This window comes from Geotrypetes seraphini, chromosome 5 (genome assembly GCF_902459505.1).
Source record: "Geotrypetes seraphini chromosome 5, aGeoSer1.1, whole genome shotgun sequence".
Taxonomy (NCBI): Eukaryota; Metazoa; Chordata; class Amphibia; order Gymnophiona; family Dermophiidae; genus Geotrypetes; species Geotrypetes seraphini.
In genome coordinates, this window is record NC_047088.1 from 202,472,190 (window position 1) to 202,495,332 (window position 23,143).

General features: G+C 43.9%; 1 protein-coding gene across 1 annotated transcript in view; it reads right to left on the reverse strand.

Moving 5' to 3' along the window:
• The window catches only part of MYO3B (myosin IIIB), a 319,347-nt gene that overhangs the window by 193,767 nt on the left and 102,437 nt on the right, over positions 1 to 23,143 (reverse strand). The window contains exon 15 of the mRNA XM_033944123.1: positions 21,397 to 21,526. Within this exon, the coding sequence (XP_033800014.1) occupies positions 21,397 to 21,526 (130 nt within the window). The remainder of the gene's footprint in view (positions 1 to 21,396; positions 21,527 to 23,143) is intronic.

Below are 23,143 nucleotides of genomic sequence, written 5' to 3' on the forward strand. Positions count from 1 at the left end.
AAAGTGAGTGGCTACAGAAATAGCAGCAGTGATGGCTGGTTCCGGCCTCCCGTTTTCTTCCCTTCTATCCCCCATGGCAGCATTGGGCGGCGCATCTGGGCCTCAGCTGCCTCCACCGCCGCTCCTCTGACTCCCTTCGCGTTTGTGCAGCACATGGAGGATTGGGCCCATCAAGCTGCGCCGGAGGAACTAAAGGTACGGGGGAGAGGTCGGAGGGGGTACGTGGGGGCCTGCCTGCCTTGGGGTGGGGATGAGGAGTACAGGAGGAAAGAAATGACAATCCCAGCATAAGAACCAGGGCAATAAGGGGAGGGAAAGAGACAGAGCAAAGAAATGCTGAAGGAGGAGGGAGCATAGGGACAGGGACATGGAATAATGCTGGAAAGGGGAGGAATAAAGATACAGAGATGTGATGCTTAATGGAAGGGGAGGAAATGGTACACATGGATAGTGAAGAAGAGAAGAAAGATTATACACTTTGGGGAACCCTGCCTGCCTGCTTGCTTGCCTTGGGGTGGGGGGCCCTGCCGGTCACTAGGCCTGCCTGCCCTGTGCCCTGTCTTTGCCTTCCACTAGACTACCAGAAGGGGGACAGGGTTCAGAGCCTGGTAGGGAGGGGGGACAGGATGCAGAGCCTGAAAGGGAGAATTTGGTTCAGAATGGGTTTTTTCTTGTTTTCCTCTTCTAAATCTAGGGTGCGTCTTATGGTCAGGTGTGTCTTATGGAGAGGGGAAAAATAGTCTCTAAAAGCAGGTGAATCTATCAAAGATTTCTGAAAAAAGTAAGTTTTCAAGAAGAATGGTATTTGAGAGAGTAATCTAATCTCAGATGGAAGCTCATTCCAAATTTTTACAAATGAGAAGACAAAAGATCAACTGAAATTGGATATAGTTTTGATTCTCATAATAGTAAGAAAGCCAAGTTTATATTTCTGAATACTTCTGGAGTTAAATGGTGTGCCATTAAAGATATTGAAAAAAAAAAAAGAAGAAAACAGAAACTAAAGGGAGAAAAAACCCATAAAGAATTTAAAATATCACATAGGCACATTTAAATTGAATTCTCCAGAAGACAGGAAGCCAATGAAGTGCCTTAAATAAAGGGGTTCCAGCCCTCCCAAATCATTAAATAAGATAAGTGAAAATATAATGATTGGACCCTAAAATTATTGGGGGGGGGGGAAATGTGTAAACAGTAATTCTTTGGACAAGTCTAATTAAAATTATTAATAAATTTATTGAGATGATATAAATTAAAAGGCCAATGAGGATATTCCCACGTAAAGCTTCCCGCATTCTAAGGGCAGTAGAGTGGTGGTTCTGAGGCCAAATAAAAAACAAAAGAAATCTCAAATGTAAAACAGGAAACTAGCCGTGGGATTTACAGTGGCAGTACTGGTGATAAATACTTATATTGTGCATTTGATATTTTATTGCCAGATAAAATCTAAAACTAGAGGGACCATCTTCAATATTAAATAAAGGGGTGACATGATCATATTTATGCTTACCAAATATCAGTTTTGCCACAGTATTCTGAATGAGCTGTAACCTTTTCAGGTTACATTTGTTCAAACAAACATAAAGGACTCCTTTTACCAAGGTGCACTAGCCATGCGCTAACCGAAAAATACTTACACACGCTCTATGGAGGCGTTAGCGTTTAGCGTGTGCGGTATTGTAGCGCACGCTAAGCATGAGCTAAAACCACTAGCGCATCTTAGTAAAAGGAGCCCAAAGTAAATTAGCATAATCTAATTGTGATAAAATAATTGCCTGGACCAAAACGGTAAAATGTTGTCAGAAAAAAAAAATGACAAACCCATCTAAGCATCCTGAGGCTGAGAAAACATTTTCTGTTACATGCGAAGAGAAAGATCACTGGAGAAAGGCATCACACTTGGCAAGGTTGAAGGTCAACATAAAAGAGAAAGACCAGTAATGTAATGGACAGGTACGAGCTATGGGTGCCCATCTACCAACAATTAGCTATCTGACTGAAGACCAAACACATCTCAAGACAACTATCCACAGAGTCACAATGAGTTGACGTTAACTTGATGGCATGCAACAATAACATATGCTGTCTCTGACATGGAGATAGAAAGAAGAGAAGTGTCTGCTGTGTGAATAGGGCAGTATTCACACGTTCTGTTCTTTTGGAAAGAATAATAAAATGAAATGAAGGGTGATAATATACTTTGGCATTAGAAGCCACTGTCAACAGATTTTGAAAGGATGGATTTTATAGTTCAGCCATAGGGCACCACTGTCCCAAGGCAACAGGTACTGCCATGCTTCTCCTCCACTAGGAAGCCATTCACAAAGCAACCATAAGCAAACTTCAAGGTTCAATCAATAGGTTTCACCATACTTAGTGACCCATGCGAAATCTATAATAATAATAGTAATAATAACTATATTTATAATCCGCCCATACCTTGCAGTTCAGACCGGTTCACAATATTTTTAAAAAGCTGGAACATATCCAGGAATTAAGATTCAGTCATATAGGTTTCACATTAAACTTAGCATTAGCATACCCATTGTAGATCAAGGCAAAACAGGGTTTCACCTCATCCCCCACTGCTCACTTACAAAAATTATAGATCCTACAATGATGGACATCTGCACATACCCTTGAAAATCTAGAGGGAACATAAGCCACAACATGATATTACACAGAATGCTGTATTAAATATTTTCTCTTATTAGGAAATTTTCAATATTAAACATTTTCCATTGGCCTCCTCCCATCACAGTGAGAGACCCTGGCCAGAGCTTTTCTCATTCTGATGAAATCATTGGTAATTACTTCCACAGTGGCAGTGAATGATACGAAAAAGGCAGCCAATTTTAAACATTTCTTATTCCAATGAGAGATCTTCCTAAAAAGCTGAGAAGCCAACAGCTCCACCTTTAGGTACGCTATAAGAATTAGAAAAGTATGGTTGCCTTGTTAAAATAAATCTTCAAGCAATTATTCTTCCAGTCTTCAAGATCATTTTGACTCCAAAGGTATATCATATTCTCCAACTGTGATGTAACAAAGGCTTTGTACAGAGATAAAAGTAATTTATCTTTGCACACCACTGCTAACAAATAAACTTCCAATGAGCTGCCTGGTACTGAGCATTCTTGAATAGCTTAGAGTGCCATTATGCTCACATTACTCCTCTCCTCAAGTTGCTTATTTGGCTCCCTGTCTGCTTCCGCACACAGTTCAAAGCCCTCTTACTGACCTATAAGTATATTCATTCTGCGGCTCCTCAATCTCTCTCCTCTTTTATCTCTCCCTATACTCTGCCCTGGAAACTCCATTCATCGGGCAAGTCTCTCTTATCTGTTCCCTTCTTCTCTACTGCCAACTCTCGACGACGACCTTTCTGCGCCGTATGCCTGGAACAACCTGTCTGCTTGGTACGTCAGGCTACATCTCTGGGGGTATTCAAATCCAGGCTAAAAGTCCACTTTTTCAAAGCTGCATTTAAGTCCTAACAACACTGACCTTCTCTACCTCTTCATCCCTTTGTATTTCCCTAGAGAAACTGCATATATTTATTCACCATTTTTGTCAGTGTGTCTATCATAATTAGATTGCAAGCTCTTTTGAGCAGGGATCGTCTCTTGCATGTTTAATGTACAGTACTGCGTACATCTGGTAGCACTATAGAAATAATAAATTTATATGATGAAATCTATTTATTTTAAAAATATATATATACCGCCAGGAGTCTCAGCGATTTCCAAGAAACTAATAACTGGGGTTAACCATAAAATAGCATGATTTAACTGTAGTCCAAGTTGATAACTCCCCACTGTATGGGGAAAATTTTATTTAAATTTATTTTAAAGCAATAACTAGAATAGTATTGGATTATATGATGTTAATTGGAAATGTTATTGGATGATTAATTTGATCATTATTGTGTAATCTGCCTTGAACTAAATTGGTAATGTAGAATATAAATGTTCATGTTAAATTAAATTTAAATGCAATTAAATATATTATGCAGAAAGTAATGCCCCCAGGCAACCTCTTAGCTAGTATTTAAAAGGGTAAGGTAATAGAGCAAGATCACAAAGAACAAAGACAAAGATACGGTCACTTATTTTATTAATAATAATAATAATAATAACTTTATTTTTCTATATCGCCAACACCCAAAAAGTTCTAGGCAGTTCATAGAATAAAGAGGACTGGACATTCCAGTGATGATACAAAGCACACAGAAAAGCAGTACAATATTTCAATAGTGAAAAATACAATAAAAAGCTATGACATAGGACTCCTTTTAGTAAGGTGCGGTAGCATTTTTAGCGCGCGCTGCAGATTAGTGCACTAACCTCCACACTATGCGGAAAAACTAACACCAGCTCAATGGAGGCGGTAGTGTCTAGTGCGCGCGGCATTGTAGCGCACGCTAAAACCACTAGCGCAGTTTAGTAAAAGGAGCCCATAGTCATCAATCAAGTAAAGAATTTTATGATCACATAGGTCTTAACTTAATTTTCTAAAGGTGCAATAAGATGCAGATTGTTGAATCAGGTCGTCTAACCATACTTTAACTTTACCTGCTTGATAAGCCATAGATCGATCAAAATATTTTTTATAACGGCAATTTTTGGGATTAGGAAAAGTAAATAAACCAGTATGCCAAGTAGGCCTAGTCAGAATGAGAGAGGAGATATAGCGGAGCTAATTTAAATAACATCTTATAGCAAATACAAGCAAATTTGAAAAGTACTCTTGCTTCCATTGGCAACCAGTGCAGAAATTCAGTTCAATGAAGATCAATGTGTATTGTTTTTGAAGGACCTCCCGCACTCTACACTACCCAAAGAAGATTGCAAGGCTCTTAAAAAAGAGGTTTAAATGAAGAAAATAATGGATGCCATCCAAATGCTACAAAAAGAAACAGCAGGCCTAGATACTACTCTGTTGAGTTTTTTTGAAACCTACAAAAAGATCCTGACTCCCTAGCACCAGGGAACATAAGAATTGCAAACACTAGAAGGTATAGAAGATGAAAAAGTGAGGCAAAAATGGAAACAACCAGAGTACAGCAATCCTCACTCAACAGAATCAAATGTAGGATGGCAAAGGGGCTCACAAAGCCTTTCACATCAATACAACAACTAAATGTAGATTTTTGATATGCAATATTCCCAATAATCAATTATATACTCTTCCTTAGACCACTTAATTCTCTTTGAAGACAAGATGATAACAGAGATAAGGAGATCTCACAACTATGTAAACTTCTTTTTAGGTAAAAGGCTTAACATGATTTCCCGGTATAATCTTATCTAGCAGCTCTTATTTATTTAGTTGTTTTAATCAATTTTTGAGAGTCCAGAAAACAATGAAGTTGTTCCGGTACAAAGTATATATATTTGTTCCCTGCATATTTTATCACACATTTACAGGGATAACTTAATAAGAAGGTCCCTCCCATTTTTGTTATTTCTTCCCTCATACTTAAGAATAATTTCATCTGCTCTTGAGTAGACAGTTACATCAGGGAAAATCCAGATTTTTTCTCCAAGAAACAAATTTTAGGAAAGACGAAAATAATTCATCATTATCATATTTAAGTCCTGCTCAAACACTAATGAAACAATCATGGATCCTCTATACAGAATTTCCTCCTGAGTAGCTTCATGAATAGCAGTCAAATTATTGAAATCTAATTCTTGAGGATGGAAATTCTGTGTTTTTCTTGGGAGGTAATAGATTTTCTTTATAGGCAGAATACACTTAGATGGAATTTTTAAAGTCTCAAGAAGATATCTTTTGAAAACTTCAGTAGGTGTCCCAGCAGCTAATTTAGGAAAATTCAAAAATCTTAAATTCAGTCTTCTACTGAAATTTTCCAAATTTTCAATTTTTCTTTGAAGATAAGTTCTATCTTGAACCATTGTAGAAGATAAAGATTTTAATGAGGAAATCTCCTTATCCACCAAATCAAACTTTCTCTGCATTCAGCTTGAATATTTTGCATTGACAAAGATAAATCATCTAATTTAGTTGCTACCTTGGATATATCTTCAGATGATTTTGTAACTGCAACTTCGAGTCTCTGAAGACTTTTCCAAATAGCTCCAAGAGTCACTGCAGAGGGGTCCGAGTTCTCTTCGACTCCAGAGAATGTTGCCTCGGCATCCTGTCCAGCGCTAAAGCTCCCTCTGTGTGAGAACGCCGAGCTCTTCAATCGCTCTGTTCTCTCACGCAAAGAACTGTGCTGCGTCAGATTCGGCAGTGAACACGCTGCTGGAGGGTAGAGGGATGTTTCCAGGCCCAGTGCTCCGGCAGCTCCTTCCATCGGGGCTTCAGCGGGCACGATTCCTCCTCCTTCAATTGCTGGGGAGCTCATCAGGAACTGATCCATCAGCGATTGTCCAGGGGCAGAGGAGTCCCCCCCCACCCCCCCAGAGAATGCCCTTGCGTTTAGTATGGGGCATTTTCCTTTTTCAGCAAGGAAAACTGCCCATATGCTGAGAGGCTGGATAAACTGGGGCTCTTCTCTCTGGAAAAGAGGAGGCTCAGGGGGATATGATAGAGACCTTCAAAATACTTAGGGGCATAGAGAGGGTGGACAGGACAGGTTCTTCAGACTAAAAGGGACGACAGGTACGAGGGGGCACTCAGAGAAACTGAAGGGAGATAGGTTCAAATCAAATGCAAGGAAGTTTTTCTTCACCCAAAGGGTCGTGGACAAATGGAATGCGCTCCCGGAGGAAGTGATCCGGCAGAGTACAGTACAGGGATTCAAACAGGGATTGGACAGATTCCTGAGGGAAAAGGGGATCGTGGGGTACTGAGGGAGGTGCTGGGGTGTTGCATAAGTATAGACAGCTCACCAGGTCGTGCAGGTGCAAGGCCGGAGGGTTAGGACATTGATGGGAAGATAGGACTTCGATGAGAAACCTAGGGGGCAAGGGGGCCCTTCTGGTGATTAAGGCAGGTCATGACCTGTTGGGCCGCCGCGGGGGCGGACTGCTGGGCGGGATGGACCTCTGGTCTGACCCGGCAGAGGCACTGCTTATGTTCTTTTTTGAAAAAAATCACCCAACTGGGCAGGAAAATCGAATTGAAAAACCAATTCAATAAGCTGAATCGAATCGAAATTTTTTTTCCTGAATCTGGCAGCATTAGTTTGCGCTACTGTCTTAGACTTTAGGACCTGGGATTGGGGAGAGATGGCATCCTCAGTACTTTATAATGCAAGTGAAACGAGGATTTGGTCAAACTTTTGAAGGGTCTGCAGAAAAAAAAATATTGTATAGGCCGGGGACTTGAGACAGCAGGAAATGGGAACTTTTCTTCCTTCTATTTTTGTGAATGGAAAGGCTGAGGATGTCAGAGAATTCAGTTAAAATATGTGCTTTATAAGAAAATATAATAATGTGTTTTATAAAGTTTATAGCATAGCTGGCCTACCCAGTGAGGTGTTCCTCTTGGTGATGGTGGCAGTGTATCAATGTGTTGAGAGGAAGAGGTGGTCTGGGAAATTCTGCTGAGCAAACTCCGGGCCCATTTCCACCCCCCAGTTAGTCCACTCCACTCAACTGGTTCACACACTGAGTGGGTCTTTGGGTGTTGTTTTGGGATCTCTTCCAGTGGTCTTCTTCTGGTCCGAGGAAGGAAACTTTGTTATCCTTAGCATTGACCTACAGAAAATGTTTGTGTGGCATTAGGCTATGTAGTGATCGAAAGAAAAAACCAGACCTTTGCACATTTTTGCACTATATGGTGGGTGTATGAGGAGATTCACATTTCCTGCACAGCTAAGTCCATGTGAAGTTACCTTGTGCTATATTTGACATCTAGCAAGGTCTCTGTTTGAAAGGAAAGATCTAAACTTAAAAATGAAGTGGCCAGAAGTTATGGTAAAAGCAGATAGTGTATGTAGCTGGTTTTAAGAAAGATTTGGACAAATTCCTGGAGGAAAAGTCCATAATCTGTTATTAAGACATGGGGGAAGTGTCTGCTTGCCCTGGATTGGTAGCATGGAATGTTGCTACTCTTTGGGTTTTGACCAGGTATTAGTGTCCTGGATTGGCTACCATGAGAATGGGCTACTGGGCATGATGGACCATTGGTCTGACCCAGTTAGGCTATTCTTATGTTATGTTCTCATCTGTAGGGGCCTTTGTTTTCACTTCTTATTTTAATGTATTTTTTTTCTGGGAACTTATCAGTGTTTTTTATAATGGGAACAAAAATGGAAGAGAATTAATGTGTGTGGGATGAGGGGGTAACTAATTTCTTCAGCTAAATAATTCAATCCACTTCAAACAGACATAGGAGAACTCACACACCATTCACACACCCTCCAACCAAAAACGTCAAAAGGAAAAAAACTGTTCGACAACCTCCTAGCCATTCGAGCTGCAACACTCGACCCCCAACTCTACAACCTATTGACATCGACCAAAGACTGCAAAACTTTCAAAAAGAAATAAAAACCCTTCTATTCAAAAAACACATAAAACCAAACTAACACAATCAGAACTGTCCCAAGCATCACCTGCAACTATTCCATATGTACTTCTGATGTCATGACAATTCAGACATAATTTATGTTATGTTATGTTTGGAATATAAGAAAATTTTCACTGCCTGTTTCTATTCTGACCATTTATTCCGTTTCATGGTCATTACAAAAAATATTTTTTTACAATGGGGGGGGGGGTCAAAAAATGATGGGCCCCGGGTGCCACATACCCTGGGTATGCCACTGCCCATATGAGCAGCCATTTCCCATAATGAAACATCCAAAATATGAATGCCAGAAAACCAGGCACAAAAACATCTGTTGAGCATCATTTGTACAAAAATGACCACATAGATGTACAGAGCAGAGGGGCAGCCTAGTGGTCAGTGTATTGGACTTTAAATAATGGGACCCAGGTACAAACCTCGCCTTAATTCCTGTACATTTTATTATGCGCCCTCCTAGAACAGATAAAATCCTACTTTACCTAAATGTATACCACTACAATACCCATCCAGCTTGCAGGTGCAGTGGCATAGTAAGGGGGGGAGAAGTCCGCCCCGGGTGCCATGTTGGGGGGGATGCCGGCACCCCTCCTCCTCTCTGCTCCGCCTCTTCCCACTCTTCTCCTCACCACACACGCGTGCCCCATTCCCTTTCTTTCCCCATACTTCTAATTGTTCACCACCACAAGCAACAACTTCAATGTGCTCCTCGTGAACGCATCGCCTTCTGGGTGCCACGCATAGGAAGCGACATCAGAGGGAGAGCCGACAGGGTCGCAAGGAGCACATTGAAATTTTTGTTGCTGGCGGCTGTGAACAACTCGAGTTACGGGGGAAAGTTAGGGAAGGGGGCGCTGGTGCGGCAGGGGGCTCGGGGAAGGTGCAGGAGGGACCGCTACGCGGGCAGGGAGGGGCACCACCACCCCAGGCATCTCTCACCCTCACTACGCCACTGTGCAGGTGTCTTATAAATTTAGGTACAGTTCCAGGAGTGTTCAAATATTTGTACAGAAGCAAAAGTGTTAAAGCGTGAAATACAGTACACCTGGATCCTGTTGTTCAAAGTGCACTTCACTGACCACTAAGGGCTCCTTTTACTAAGGTGCACTAGTGTTTTTAGCACACGTACAAGATTAGCACGTGCTAGCTGAAAAATTACCGCCTGCTTAAAAGGAGGCGGTAGAGGCTAGCGTGCGCTATTCTCTGTGTTAAGGCCCTAACGCACCTTTGTAAAAGGAGCCCTAAGCTACTACTTACATTGCTTGTCGCTCTACTAGGAAAGGTCATAATACCTGTGTCAGAGCTTTCTTTCTATTGGAAGAGGCCTGCCCCCTGCACATTTATACCATAGAGGTATTTAAAAGCATCTGTAATAGAAGTGGTTAAAGCTTCGCTTTCCTTGGGTCCCTCATTGATCACAGCGGCAGTTCAACAGCAGAGATCAAGCGTTGATTAGCACTGGGTGTGCAGCCATGATGAGCATGGACCAAATATGGAAGTGCAAGGATCTCTCAGTCACCATCAAATAAAGACTGATCACTGTTATTGTGTTCCCAATCGTGACGTATGGCTTCGAGACATGGACACTCATGAAAGCAGATAGAAGAAAAATTGATGCCTTCAAGCTGTGGTGCTGGAGAAGACTTCTACAAATCCCATGGACAGCTAGAATCGCCAACAAAGATGTTCTCGATCATATAAACCCAGAGCTGTCCCTGGAAGGCAAGATTAGCAGACAGAAACTGACCTACTGTATTTTGGACATGTGATGAGGACAAATTCACTAGGAAAGGAGGTGCTACTCAGAATGGTCAGTGGTAAAAGGAATCAGGAGAGACCGGTCAGACTCAAATATTCACCCCCTCTTTTACTAATGTGCGCTAACTGATTAGCGCGCGTGCTAAACACTAATGCGTCCATAGACTAACATGCACACATTAGCATTTAGCATACCTTAGTAAAAGAGGGCCTCAGTGCCAGTGGCCCGGCATTGAATATCCGGGTCTAAATTAGCCAATGATGCTCAGTGCATAAAAGGCCGCTGTTGTTGCGGGCTGAATACTGATTGGCCAGTTTGTACACAAATCATTAATAATCATCATGTCGATAAAACACTCCAACTATGACATTTTGGGATTTGCACCGCACTCCTCAGACCCCTGAAGATTTTCATTCTTGGGAGGAACCCCTCACAATGCATCCAGATTAAGCAGCAAGTCTCAAAAAAAAAAAATTCACATGGCAACTCTGTATCTATCATAATACCCGTGTATGTTTAACATTATAAAAAAATTACTAAAACAGCCAACCCTGCAAAATCTAAGTGCATATTGTTTCAGGCTATGATTTATTCTTCTAAAGAAGTAACTGATGTAGAAATTCATTAGATACAGTGGTGTTCAATAAGCAGAAACTATAATGCAAGTCTAATTTAGAAATATGATTGAGAGGAAAGGTCAGAGAGTTTATGTCTAAGATAAAACTATAAAGAAGCTATAAAATGGCCCTGTTTCTTGCCAACTAGAGATGTCTATATAATGCTACCATGAGGAAAGCAAACATAAGCCTCAGAACTCTTCTTGATATATTACCGTAAAAGAACAATTAGTTTCAGTTCCAGTTTTTCCACTTTTATAAGTTAATCTCAATTCATATATTATATTAAAGCATGTTATAAAATGCAGATGTGAATAAGGACAAAATTTACTGCAATAACATTACAGAGATGTGAGCAGTAATTTTAGTATTTTATCTTCTAATATGTATTTTGCTAATTGCATATATAAAAACCATTCTATCATTTTTTGTTGCCCTTCTCTTTACCATTTTTGGCTTTACTATACCTTTTTACATGCTGTTAGTGATATTGCATGTGTTCTACAAAGAAACAGAAAATGACAGCATATGAGGACCATACAGCCTATGCAGTCTGTCCACCCATTCCAACTATTAAACTCTATATTCTTCTCACTCAAGTGATCCCCTGTACTTGTCCATGCTTTCTTGAATTCAAATACCATCCTCCTCTCCATCACCTTTATTGGGAAGTTATTCTCATACATCTACCACCATCTCTATACAGAAATACTTACTTAGATTTCTCCTGAGTCTATCTCCCATTCACCATCATTCTGACACCTCATTTCAGAGCTTTCTTTCTATTGGAAGAGGACTGCCCCCTGCACATGTATACTATAGAGGTATTTAAAAGTATCTGTAATAGAAGTGGTTGACAGCTTTGTTTTCCTTGGGTCCCTCATTGATCATAGTGGCAGTTTGACAGTGTCGATTAGCACTGGGATCTGCAGCCATGGTGAGCATGGACCAAATTTGGAAGTGCAAGGATGTCTCAGTCACCATCAAACAATGACTGATCACTGTTATTGTGTTCTCAATCGTGACTTTTGGCTGTGAGACATGGACACTCACAAAAGCAGATAGAAGAAAAATCGATGCCTTTGAGCTGTGGTGCTGGAAAAGACTTCTACGAATCCCCTGAACAGTTAGGATCACCAACAAAGATGTTCTTGATCATATAAACCCAGAGTTGTCCCAGGAAGGCAGGATTATCAGACAGAAACTGACATTTTTAGATATGTGAGGAGGGCAAATTCACTAGAAAAGGAGAAAGATGGTCAGTGGTAAAGGGAAGCAGGGGAGACCAAAGGCCCATTGGTTGAATACCATCAAGATTGACAGGGGAATGAACATAAGTACATAAGTAGTCGCCTCCGCCGGGGCAGACCAGAGGTCCTTCCAGCCCAGCGGTTCGCTCACGCGGCGGCCCATCAGGCATATTGCCTGAGCAGTGGTCCCTGACTAATTTTATACCTACCTCTACACTTATCTCTAAACCTTCCACTGTTCTTATCTGTACCCCTCAATCCCTTTGTCCTCCAGGAACCTGTTCAGGTCTTCCTTGAAACCCTGTACTGTGCTATTTCTTATCATGGCCTCCGGAAGGGTGTTCCATGTGTCCACCACCCTCTGTGTGAAAAAGAATTTCCTTGCGTTTGTTTTAAACCTGTCCCCCTTCAATTTCATCGAGTGACCCCTTGTTCTTGTGGTTTCTTTCAAATTGAAAAATCTGTCCTTGTCAACCTTTTCGATGCCCCTCAGGATCTTGAAGGTCTCTATCATATCTCCTCTGAGTCTCCGCTTTTCCAGGGAGAACAGCCCCAACTTCTTCAGTCTGTCAGTGTATGTAAGGTTTTCCATACCCTTAATCAGTTTAGTTGCTCTTCTCTGGACTCCCTCAAGCATTGCCATGTCCTTTTTGAGGTACGGTGACCAGTACTGTACACAGTATTCCAGATGCGGGCGCACCATAGCCCGGTACAGTGGCAGGATGACTTCCTTCGTTCTGGTCGAGATACCCTTCTTAATGATACCTAACATTTGGTTTGCTTTCCTCGAGGCTGTGGCGCATTGTGCTGACGCCTTCAATGTCGTGTCCACCATCACTCCCAGGTCTCTTTCCAGCTTACTGACCCCTAGCATTGATCCCCCCATTTTGTAAGTGAACATCGGGTTCCTTCTCCCTATATGCATGACCTTGCATTTCCCTACATTGAAGCTCATTTGCCACTTTTTCGCCCATTCTTCCAGTGTCGTAAGATCCCTTTGGAGATCCTCGCAATCTACCGTGGTTTCAACCTTGCTGAATAGTTTGGTGTCATCTGCGAATTTGATGACCTCGCATTTTGTTCCTGCCTCCAGGTCGTCAATGAATATGTTAAACAGGAGCGGTCCCAGCACTGACCCTTGAGGAACCCCGCTCGTGACCCCTTGCCAGTCCGAGTAGTGGCCCTTTACACCAACCCTCTGCTTCCTGTCTGCCAGCCAGTTTTTGATCCATCGGTGGACCTCTCCTCGCACCCCGTGATTCCATAGCTTCCTGAGCAACCGCTCATGTGGTACCTTATCGAAGGCTTTCTGGAAGTCTAGGTAAATTATGTCTATGGGTTCACCTTTGTCCACCTGGTTATTTACCCCCTCAAAGAAGTACAACAAGTTTGTGAGGCACGACCTACCCTTGCAGAACCCATGCTGGCTCGACCTTAGCTGTCCATTTTTTTCGATATGATCACAGATGCTGTCCTTAATCAGCGCCTCCATCATCTTTCCCGGGACCGATGTGAGGCTTACCGGCCTATAGTTTCCCGGGTCGCCCCTTGAACCCTTCTTGAAGATGGGCGTGACATTAGCTATTTTCCAGTCCTCTGGGATCTCTCCTGTTTTTAGGGATAGGTTGCATATTTGCTGAAGTGTCTCTGCTATTTCATTCCTTAATTCCTTGAGCACCCTTGGGTGAATGCCGTCCGGACCTGGCGACTTGTCGCTCTTTAGCTTGTCTATCTGCCTGAGGACATCCTCCTGGCTCACCTCTAGTTGGACCAGCTTGCTCTCTTGATCTCCATTTTCTATTTCCTCTGGTTCCGGAATGTTGGATGTGTCCTCCCTCGTGAAGACCGACGTAAAGAAGTCATTTAACTTGTCAGCTATTTCTTTTTCCTCCCTCACTACTCCCTTTCTATCCCCATCATCCAAGGGCCCCACTTCCTCCCTCGCTGGTTGCTTTCCCTTTACGTACCTGAAGAATGATTTGAAATTTTTTGCCTCTTCCGCTAGTCTCTCTTCATATTCCCTCTTTGCTCTCCTAACCACTCTGTGGCACTCCTTCTGGCTTTCCTTGTGTTCCTTTTGGTTGTCCTGCGTTTGGTCCTGTTTCCATTTTTTGAACGATGCTTTCTTGTCACTGATCGCCTTTTTTACAGCAGCCGTTATCCATGCTGGGTTCTTTATTCGATTTTTCTTGCACTCTTTTCTGAACCTGGGGACGTACAGGTTCTGTGCTTCGTGCACCGTATGCTTGAGCAGGGTCCAGGCGCTTTCTACGGACTCTGTCTTCCTTGTGCTGCCGTTGAGTTTCTTCCCCACCATTTTCCTCATTGCATCATAATTCCCTTTTCTGAAGTTGAGCGCTGTTGTTGTGGTTCTTTTCACCCTGGATGATCCCAGTTCTAGTCTGCACTGGATCATGTTATGATCACTGTTCCCCAGTGGGTCTAATACTGCTACTTCCTTTGCAGGTCCCCCCAGTCCACTGAAGATTAGATCAAGAGTAGCTTCTCCTCGTGTAGGTTCCGTGACCAGCTGTTCCAGGAAACAGTCTCTCATGGTTTCCAGGAATTTGGTCTCTCTCACGCAACTTGAGTGCCCGATACTCCAGTCTATCCCAGGGTAGTTGAAGTCCCCCATCACCACCACACTTCCATTCTTGCATACCTGCCGCAGTTCAGTCTCCAGGTCCCGGTCGATTTCTTCCGATTGGCCAGGCGGACGATAGTATAGACCCAATTTGATGTCTGCTCCAGATCCTCCTGGTAGCTTAACCCATATTGATTCCAAGCCTTCCGCCCTTACTGCTGTTTCCATTTTGGTTGAGGGTATGGAGTCCTTTATGTATAGCGCTATTCCTCCACCCTTCTTGTGTGTCCTGTCTCTCCTGTAAAGTTTGTACCCTGGTATGACCACATCCCATTTATTGTCATCAGCCCACCACGTTTCTGTGATTCCAATTATGTCCAGGGCTTTTTGACTGGCTATAATTTCCAACTCTCCCATTTTGGCCCTGAGGCTCCTCGCATTTGTGTAGAGGCAATATAGGTCCTGATTTGTCGCCCGCCCTGCTGTTTTCTTTCCATGGCTCGGTGCTCCCACCTGGCTTGCCTTTACTCGGTCATCCACCTCTCGTGGCGTGTCCGTTCTGCCCCCAGCCAGTATCCCCTTTTTTGGATGGTCCCCTGGCTCCCATTGTTCTCTTTCAACCATGCCTGTTAGATTCGTTTGGGCACTGGGCCCCTGCATTGCATCTGTGGGCCCTTTTTCTGAAGATTTCCACTCAGTCCCTTTGTCCAAAAGTTTCCTCCCAGTCCCTTTGTCCAAGATTTTCCTCTCAGTCCCATCTGTGGGTCCTTTTTCTGAAGGTTCCCACTCAGCCCCTTTGTCCAAAAGTTCCCTCCCGGTCCCTTTGTCCAAAAAGTCCCTCTCAGCCCCTTTGTCCAAGAGTTCCCACTCTGTCCCTTTGCCCAAAAGTGTCCCCTCAGTCCCTTTGTCCAAGAAGCCCCTCATAGTCCCTTTGCCCAAGAATTTCCTCTCAGTCCTTTTGTCCAAAAGATCCCACTCGGTCCCAAGATCTCTTTTGCAATGTCCTTGCTCAGTATCATTTTTTGATACCAATGTCCGGTATGTCGAGGCCAGATCGACTTCCGGCTTTCCCCTACTCCTCAGTTTAAAGCTAGGTCTATGGCGTTTTGGATGTTTCTTGCCAGCTGCCTCGTCCCAGCTGTGCTCAGGTGCAGTCCATCTCTCCTGTAGAGCTTGTTCTTCCCCAAGAAGGTCGTCCAGTTTCGAACAAAGTGGAATCCCTCCTCCTCGCACCATCTCCTCAGCCATCCTTTCATTACTTGTAGTTCGCTCTGTCTCCTTGCGTCTGCTCTCGGTACTGGCAGGATCTCCGAGAAGGCTATCCTCTTTGATCTCAGCTTCAGTTTCCGCCCCAGGATCCTGAACTGCTCAGTCAGTGTAGTCCGGTTGAAATTTTTCCTGCTGACGTCGTTGGTTCCAATGTGGATTACAACTGCCGTCTCCTCCGTCTCGGCTCCCTCCAGGATTCTTTCAATTCTGCTGATGACGTCCGTTGTTCTTGCCCCCGGGAGACATGTCACTAGTCGGTCCTCCCTCCCTCCGGCAATGTGACTGTCCACTTCTCGCAGGATTGAGTCTCCCACTACAACAGCAGATTTCCCCTTCCTCAGATGTCTCTCTGGTCTCAGGTCCGTGTCCTCCGGGCTCTGCTGGATCTCCGCTGGTCCTTCCACCAGGTCCTGTTGGGTACCATCATCTGCATTTTCGGACCCTACGCAAGGACCCACTCCCATGGTGTTTGGTGGATCCTGACCTCCAGCTGCCGGTTCCCGTCTGATACGCTGGTGGTCCTGTGCCTCTGCCATCTGCCAGGCCTCCTCTATGAACTTCTCGAGCTCTCTGACTTGTTCTGTGATGTTGCTCTCTCTGGTAGTATCCTCCGTTTCCCCACACTGTTCCTCTATGGTGCAGAGTCCCTCCAGCTCCTGGACTCTAACCTGCAGCCTTCCGACCTCCCTCTTCAGGCTATCCAGTTCCTGGCATCGATTGCATATGTATGCCCGCCTCCCAGAGGGGAGGTAGTCATACATATGACATGCGATGCAGTATACTGGGTAGCCCTGCTGGATTAATTAAGCTGTGGAAAACAGAGAAGCATGGCAAGGACTGGCCTACAGAGTAACCAACGGTCAGACACAACTGAATGGATAGTACTAGTAATTATATCTTCCCCCTCCCATCTTTTTTCCAAAGTATATACATTATATTTAGAATGTCCCCCATATGCTTTTTGATACTATCTAGATTGACTGACTGAATTCTGTTTATACATGTAGTCTCATGTAAGTCTTAAAGAGAAGCACTTTTCCCTGTTGGCCATCTCTCTCCATGTACAGTCAAGCACCCAAGGAAAATTTTCAGCCTTGTGTCTCCTCCTCCAACTCTGACTTGACCCTGACCCCAACTCCAACTGACTGCTATCAGCAGCTACAGTAGCTTCCTACTTACAGCAAAGGCATAGGCAGCACTCTAATTTTGGGGGTGCCCAGGAGTGGACTGGGGGGGTCAACACATTCCTTCCTCCTATTCACCCCGCATTTTCTAAACATACCTTTGCTAGTGCGGATTCTGAAGCACCACCAACCAGTTCCCCTTTTCCTTGCAGTGGTTCTTTAATGCAAAGATCAGCAGCATGCCACCAGCCACCGCCAGGTCTTGTTGCACATGTTGAGTGAACTGAGCATGTGCATGAAGTCCATCTAGAGCAGGGGTCTCAAAGTCCCTCCTTGAGGGCCGCAATCCAGTCGGGTTTTCAGGATTTCCCCAATGGATATGCATGAGATCTATGTGCATGCACTGCTTTCAATGCATATTCATTGGGGAAATCCTGAAAACCCGACTGGATTGCAGCCCTCAAGGAGGGACTTTGAGATCCCTGATCTAGAGACTGGAGACACAGTTCCGACCTCTGCATTAAAGAAGCAGCAGGAGGAGGATGGAAATGGCTCTGGAAGTGGCTGGCAGTGCTTTGAAATTCCTGCCAGCTGCTTAAAAGGGTTCTGCAGCTCTAGATACAGCCTGAGCACAAAGTGGGGAAAGGACTCCTTCCCCCCATCACGGGGCTAAGTCACTGGCTTGCACTATCAGTGACACTTTTCTCCTTGAACACAGGTGAATCCAGCACAGCATCCTCTCTCTCTGTTCACCATACTTTTCTGAGGAACACCATCTCTCCCCTATCCAGCAGCAAATCCCCCCCTTTGTTACTTCTCCATACCTGCTCAACATCTCCCTTGGCCTCACTCTGCCCAGCCCTATGGTTTTGGACCTGATTCTATCTAGAAAAAAAAAAAAAAAAAAAGAAGGAGAAGTTTTAGATAGAATCAGGTTGGGCAGACTGGATGGAACATTCAGGTATTTATCTGCCATCATCTACTATGTTACTATCTTTTCAGTTGCACAGTGAGGGGGTGGATCACCCCAGGTGCCAGAACCTCTATCCTCACTGCCCACCCATCTCTTCAAATCTTCATTGGCAGCGAACAGCATCTCCTACCTTCTGCTTGCACTAGCCACATTTCTTCTTCTGATATAACTTCCTGAATGGAAATGTAGTGAATCCTGAGGTAGACAAATAGATTCTTGACGCAGCCAGGAGGTGAAATGGGGTGTCCATGTTAGATCTAAGGATTTTGAACTGTGGACCTAGAGCTAGGGATTCCAATTTTTGGATGAAGATAAGTTTTGGAGAGTGCCATATAAATCATGGAATCTGAGTTTGGACCACAACTAAATATTTTGTGGATTTCTTGCACATTTATTGAACTGTTGATAGTTTTTGTTGATGAATGAACATGGTTAAAGCCTGCTCTTGCAAAGCTGATTATTTAGACTGAGTAATATTTTTTTTTGAGTATTTTTGCTAAGAGGAGTGTTTTTTTTTTTATCCCATGAACCTCCTAGTGTATCTAGATTTTCAGAATTGGTTATCAGTAGGGTTAAATGGATATTTTATTTTCTCAGTGGAGAAGGGAAAATAGTGGAGTTCCGCAGGGATCTGAATTGGGACTGGTGCTATTTAACTTATTTATAAATGATTAGAAAATTGGAACGAAGAGTGAGGTGATTAAATTTGCAGATAACACTAAACTGTTCAAAGTTGTTAAAGTGCATGCAGATTGTGAAAAATTGCAGGTAGACTTTAGAAATTGGAAGACTGGGCGTTCAAATGGCAGATGAAATTTAATGTGGAGAAATGCAAAGTGATGCATATTGGGAACAATAATCCAAATCATAGTTACCAAATGCTAGGGTCCACCTTAGGGGTCAGCGCCCAAGAAAAAGATCTGGGTGTCATTGTAGACAATGTATTGAAACCTTCTGCCCAATGTGTGGTGGTGGCCAAAAAAGTAAACACGTGCTAATAATTATTTTAAAAAGGGATGATAAACAAAACTAAAAATGTTATAATGCCTCTGTATTGCTCCATGGTGTGACCTTACCTTGAGTATTGCATTCAATTCTGGTCACTTTATCTCAAAAAAAGATACAGTGTACTGTAGCGGAATTAGAAAAGGGATGCCCACTCTCTCCTGCCTGAACACCCCCAAAACACCCCATACCCTACCACGCTAAGCAGGAGGGATGCCCATTCCCTCCTGCTAACCCCTCCAACCCCCCATCCCCACTCACCTGGCAATCCCCCTAAAGGGGAACCCCTCCAACTCCTCCCACCCCATAGCTTGTAAACAGAATATCTGGCTGGAGGGAGGCATTCACTCTCCAGCCAGCAGGCTTGCCACTGGAAAATGGCGGGCCTTCCCCTTTCCTTGCTGCGATCAGCTCAGCAGCAATGCAATTCTCTAAACAACGTCTGTGGCATAGACGCCTGTTAGAGAATCAGGGTGGCAATTCTGTATAGAACGCCCGTGTGCGATTCTCAAAAGCCACTTAGGCGGCTGCTGAAACCGGGCGTCCTATACAGAATCAAGCCCTTTGTCTCCAGAGGACTTAGCTGAAGTTTCTAACTCACTATCTGACAACAAATCTCTGTCTAAACTATAAACACCTACAACCAGAAGCCCTAAAGACTATGGTAGAGTAGAATTATTTATTTAATGAGCCATTAGGTATATGAGCTCTTCACTTTACACTTGCAAATGTCACTAGATAGGACTGGAAAATAGTATAAAATCAGTGGACCTTTTATATTACAACAGCGTGGAGGGATATAATAAAAAAAAACGTCTAAGTCCCCTTTTGGCCTAAGTCCTTAAACGTTAAAAACAGAAGCAGGGAAAGTGTCCATAACCAAAACAAACGTCCTTGTTTTGATTATGGCCTGCCTCTACTAAATGCCCAGATCACCACTACGTCTAAAAGTACACCCCCAGGATGTCTACACTTTTTGGGCATAATGAACCAAAAAAATGCCTAAGCCCCAAACATTCAACAGAAGGGCTTTTAGGCGAAGGAGGAGCCAGTCCTTCGCCTAAAAGCTGGATTCTGTAACCGGTGTCTGTCAAAAACAACACCGGTTACAGACCCCCCCCCCCCAACGATCCAGGCAGGAGGGTGCCCAAGCCCTTCTGCCATGTCGAACCGCGACCCCCCCCCCTGACAACATTGGGGCAAGAGGGAGCCCAAGCCCTCTTGCCCCGCCGACTCCCTGACTCCCCGACGATATTGGGGCAAGAGGGAGCCCAAGCCCTCTTGCCCCGCCGACTCCCCGACGATAACGGGGCAAGAGGGAGCCCAAGCTCTCCTGGCTCCAGCGACCACCCCCCAGCAATGGATTGGCCCAATCCATTGCGGGGGTGGGGGGGTGGTTGCTGGGGCCAGGAGAGCTTGGGCTCTCTCCTGGCCCAATGTTAATCGCTGGGGCAAGAGGGCTTGGGCTCCCTCTTGCCCCGATATCGTCGGGGAGTCGGCGGGGCAAGAGGGCTTGGGCTCCCTCTTGCCCTGATATCGTTGGGGAGTCGGCGGGGCAAGAGGGCTTGAGCTCCCTCTTGCCCCAATGTTGTGTGTGTGAGGGGGGGGTGATGCATTGCGGCAGGAGAGATGCCTCATCTCTCCTACCGTGATGCCATCACTCCTCTACCCGAGTTGCCGCGACCTGCGGCAGGAGAGATAGGGCATCTCTGCTGTCGTGGGTCGTGGCAGTTCGGGTAGAGGAGTGATGGCATCATGGTAGGGGAGATGAGGCATATCTTCTGCCGCGATGCTTGCGGTGGGTAGGTTGCTGAGCCGCTGAACTGATCGCGCCAGCGGCCATCAGCTCAGCGGCCCCTTTTTCGGCACTTAGACCTGATTTGGCTTCGTCTAAGTCAAAAAGGTCTAAGTGCCGACTAGGCAACCTGTAAATGTTTTGGTTATACCTGTTGTATGCCTAGGTGTAGGTCGGCCCACCTCCCGCCCACTGCCCGCCCTTTCCCCTCCTCTAAACACACCTCTTTTCTCTCTGTGCGTTTAGTGGCAGGGGAAAGGCCTAAGCTGTTTTTAAATACGTCTAAAAACCAGCTTTGGTTATGGGTACTTGGACGATCAGGCTTTTTGATCATCCAAGTAGCCATTTAGGACACCTTTTTAGACTTTTTTTTTATTATTATTATTAACCCCATAGCTTTTTGCACCCTCTCTGCACCTTGGGCTACAGTACGTTCCTGCAGTGATGGTTCAGCAGTGACAGCTTTCTGATCAGCACTGTAGCTATAATTTCCACAAAAGTGTTCCTAGAAGTACCTGTTTTGGTTAATGGACTTGAGAACAGGTGCTGAAGTAGTTTGTTCTCTGACGTTCTCAGCACTACCATTATATCAGCAGGAAGAGTGTCTCGGTTCTTCTCAAGAAAACCATAAGCATCATATAGAACCTAATGGAGAATAAAGCAAAGCTTCCAATGAGCAATGTTAGTCAAAATTAACTATAGTACACTCACACAGACCTGCTTCAGTTCCTTGTATTCCAACTATGCACCAGCACTCACTCTATTCAAAAAGAATTGAGAAGAATTAAATTTGTAGAGTGGTTAACACTGGGGGACTGATCAGTCCTGGGAGCTTCCTGAGAGAAAAAGCTCCAAAGGAGTTCACCTGGGTGTATCCTCAGCGCATGAGCGCAAAAAGCGCCCTACAGGATTATATCCATAAACATCACCTTCAGTCTCCCCATGAACCTTTTAATTATCAAAGTGTCTTTCAAATATAAAACAATCAATAAATAATAAAGTGCCAAGTGCAAGTTTGGAATCAAGTAAATCAATTATGTATCAGTGAAAACGTTTAAATCTAACAGTTCTTAAATATAGCAGTTTTCTCCATAGAATGTAATATGCAGAAAAACTTAGCTTTCAAGAGTCCTCATGGAATCAAAGCTCTCTCTTTACGGGGGTGCCTCAACCGAATGCCCAAATAACTGCCAGACTTCACTAATGCGGAAGAGTGTTGGAATATCTTCAAATAACCTCACTGAACTTCGTTTCCCCCCCCCAGTCAGAGGTTGCAAACTAAAAAAACACCACGAACACCTTATCTCACATCAAGCAGCATTATGGGGCAAAGACCTAGAACAATTGCTTTCGCCCACCACTTACGAGGAATCCAGGAAGCGCCTAAAAACATTCCTATTCCTGAAGTACCTAGACAACTGACCCGTACACCTCTCTCAATAACGGTTTTCTTGACCTATTCTCATTCTCTTCTCTCTTAAGTTCACTCATTTTGTACCTCTTGTAATCTTTTGTAAACCTCATAGAACTTCACGGTATTGCGGTATATAAACTGTTATTATTATTATTATTAGTTGTATATTAATGGCTTATAATATGATGCAAAATCTCAAAAGAATAACTTAGCGAGGGGGGGGGGGGAAATTCTACAGCTGGGTGCTACAATTTAGGTGCTCATTTTATGCAGGCTGTGAGCCTATTGTGCACTGTGAACCGAAAAAAACCACACCAAAATGTTTTTTGTTGTATCTTCCACAGAACTCAGCCAATTCTTATGAAATTGAGTTCGTCGTGTCCTGAATAAAGTTGATATAAAATGTTGCAAATATTTCCCACCGCACCACAACACTTGTGAAAATGAATTGTTGCTATGGGATACGTGCAGAAGCAGATGATAGTTTGTAAACAGTCTCTGAATCAAAATGGTTTTCACTGCAGAAAACCAAATTCTGATAAACAACTTGGTACCGCTAAAAGGTTACAGCAATCGATGATTGTTGAAAGATTTCCCAAAGAAGAGTTGGAACAAAAATGGCCTTGATGTGCTGCTATGCAAGATCCAAGCAACGGGCACTGTAGATCGTAAGCCAAGCAGCGGACAACCGTTCTCGATTCGCACACAAGAGCACATTGACTTTGTATGCGATCTTGTATTGAGCTAGGAGGACGCACTGCAAACACACCGAACAACTTGCCAAATAGCAAGAGAAGCAGGAATAAGACAGACAACTGTGGTTAGGATAATTCATGGCAATCTGAAAT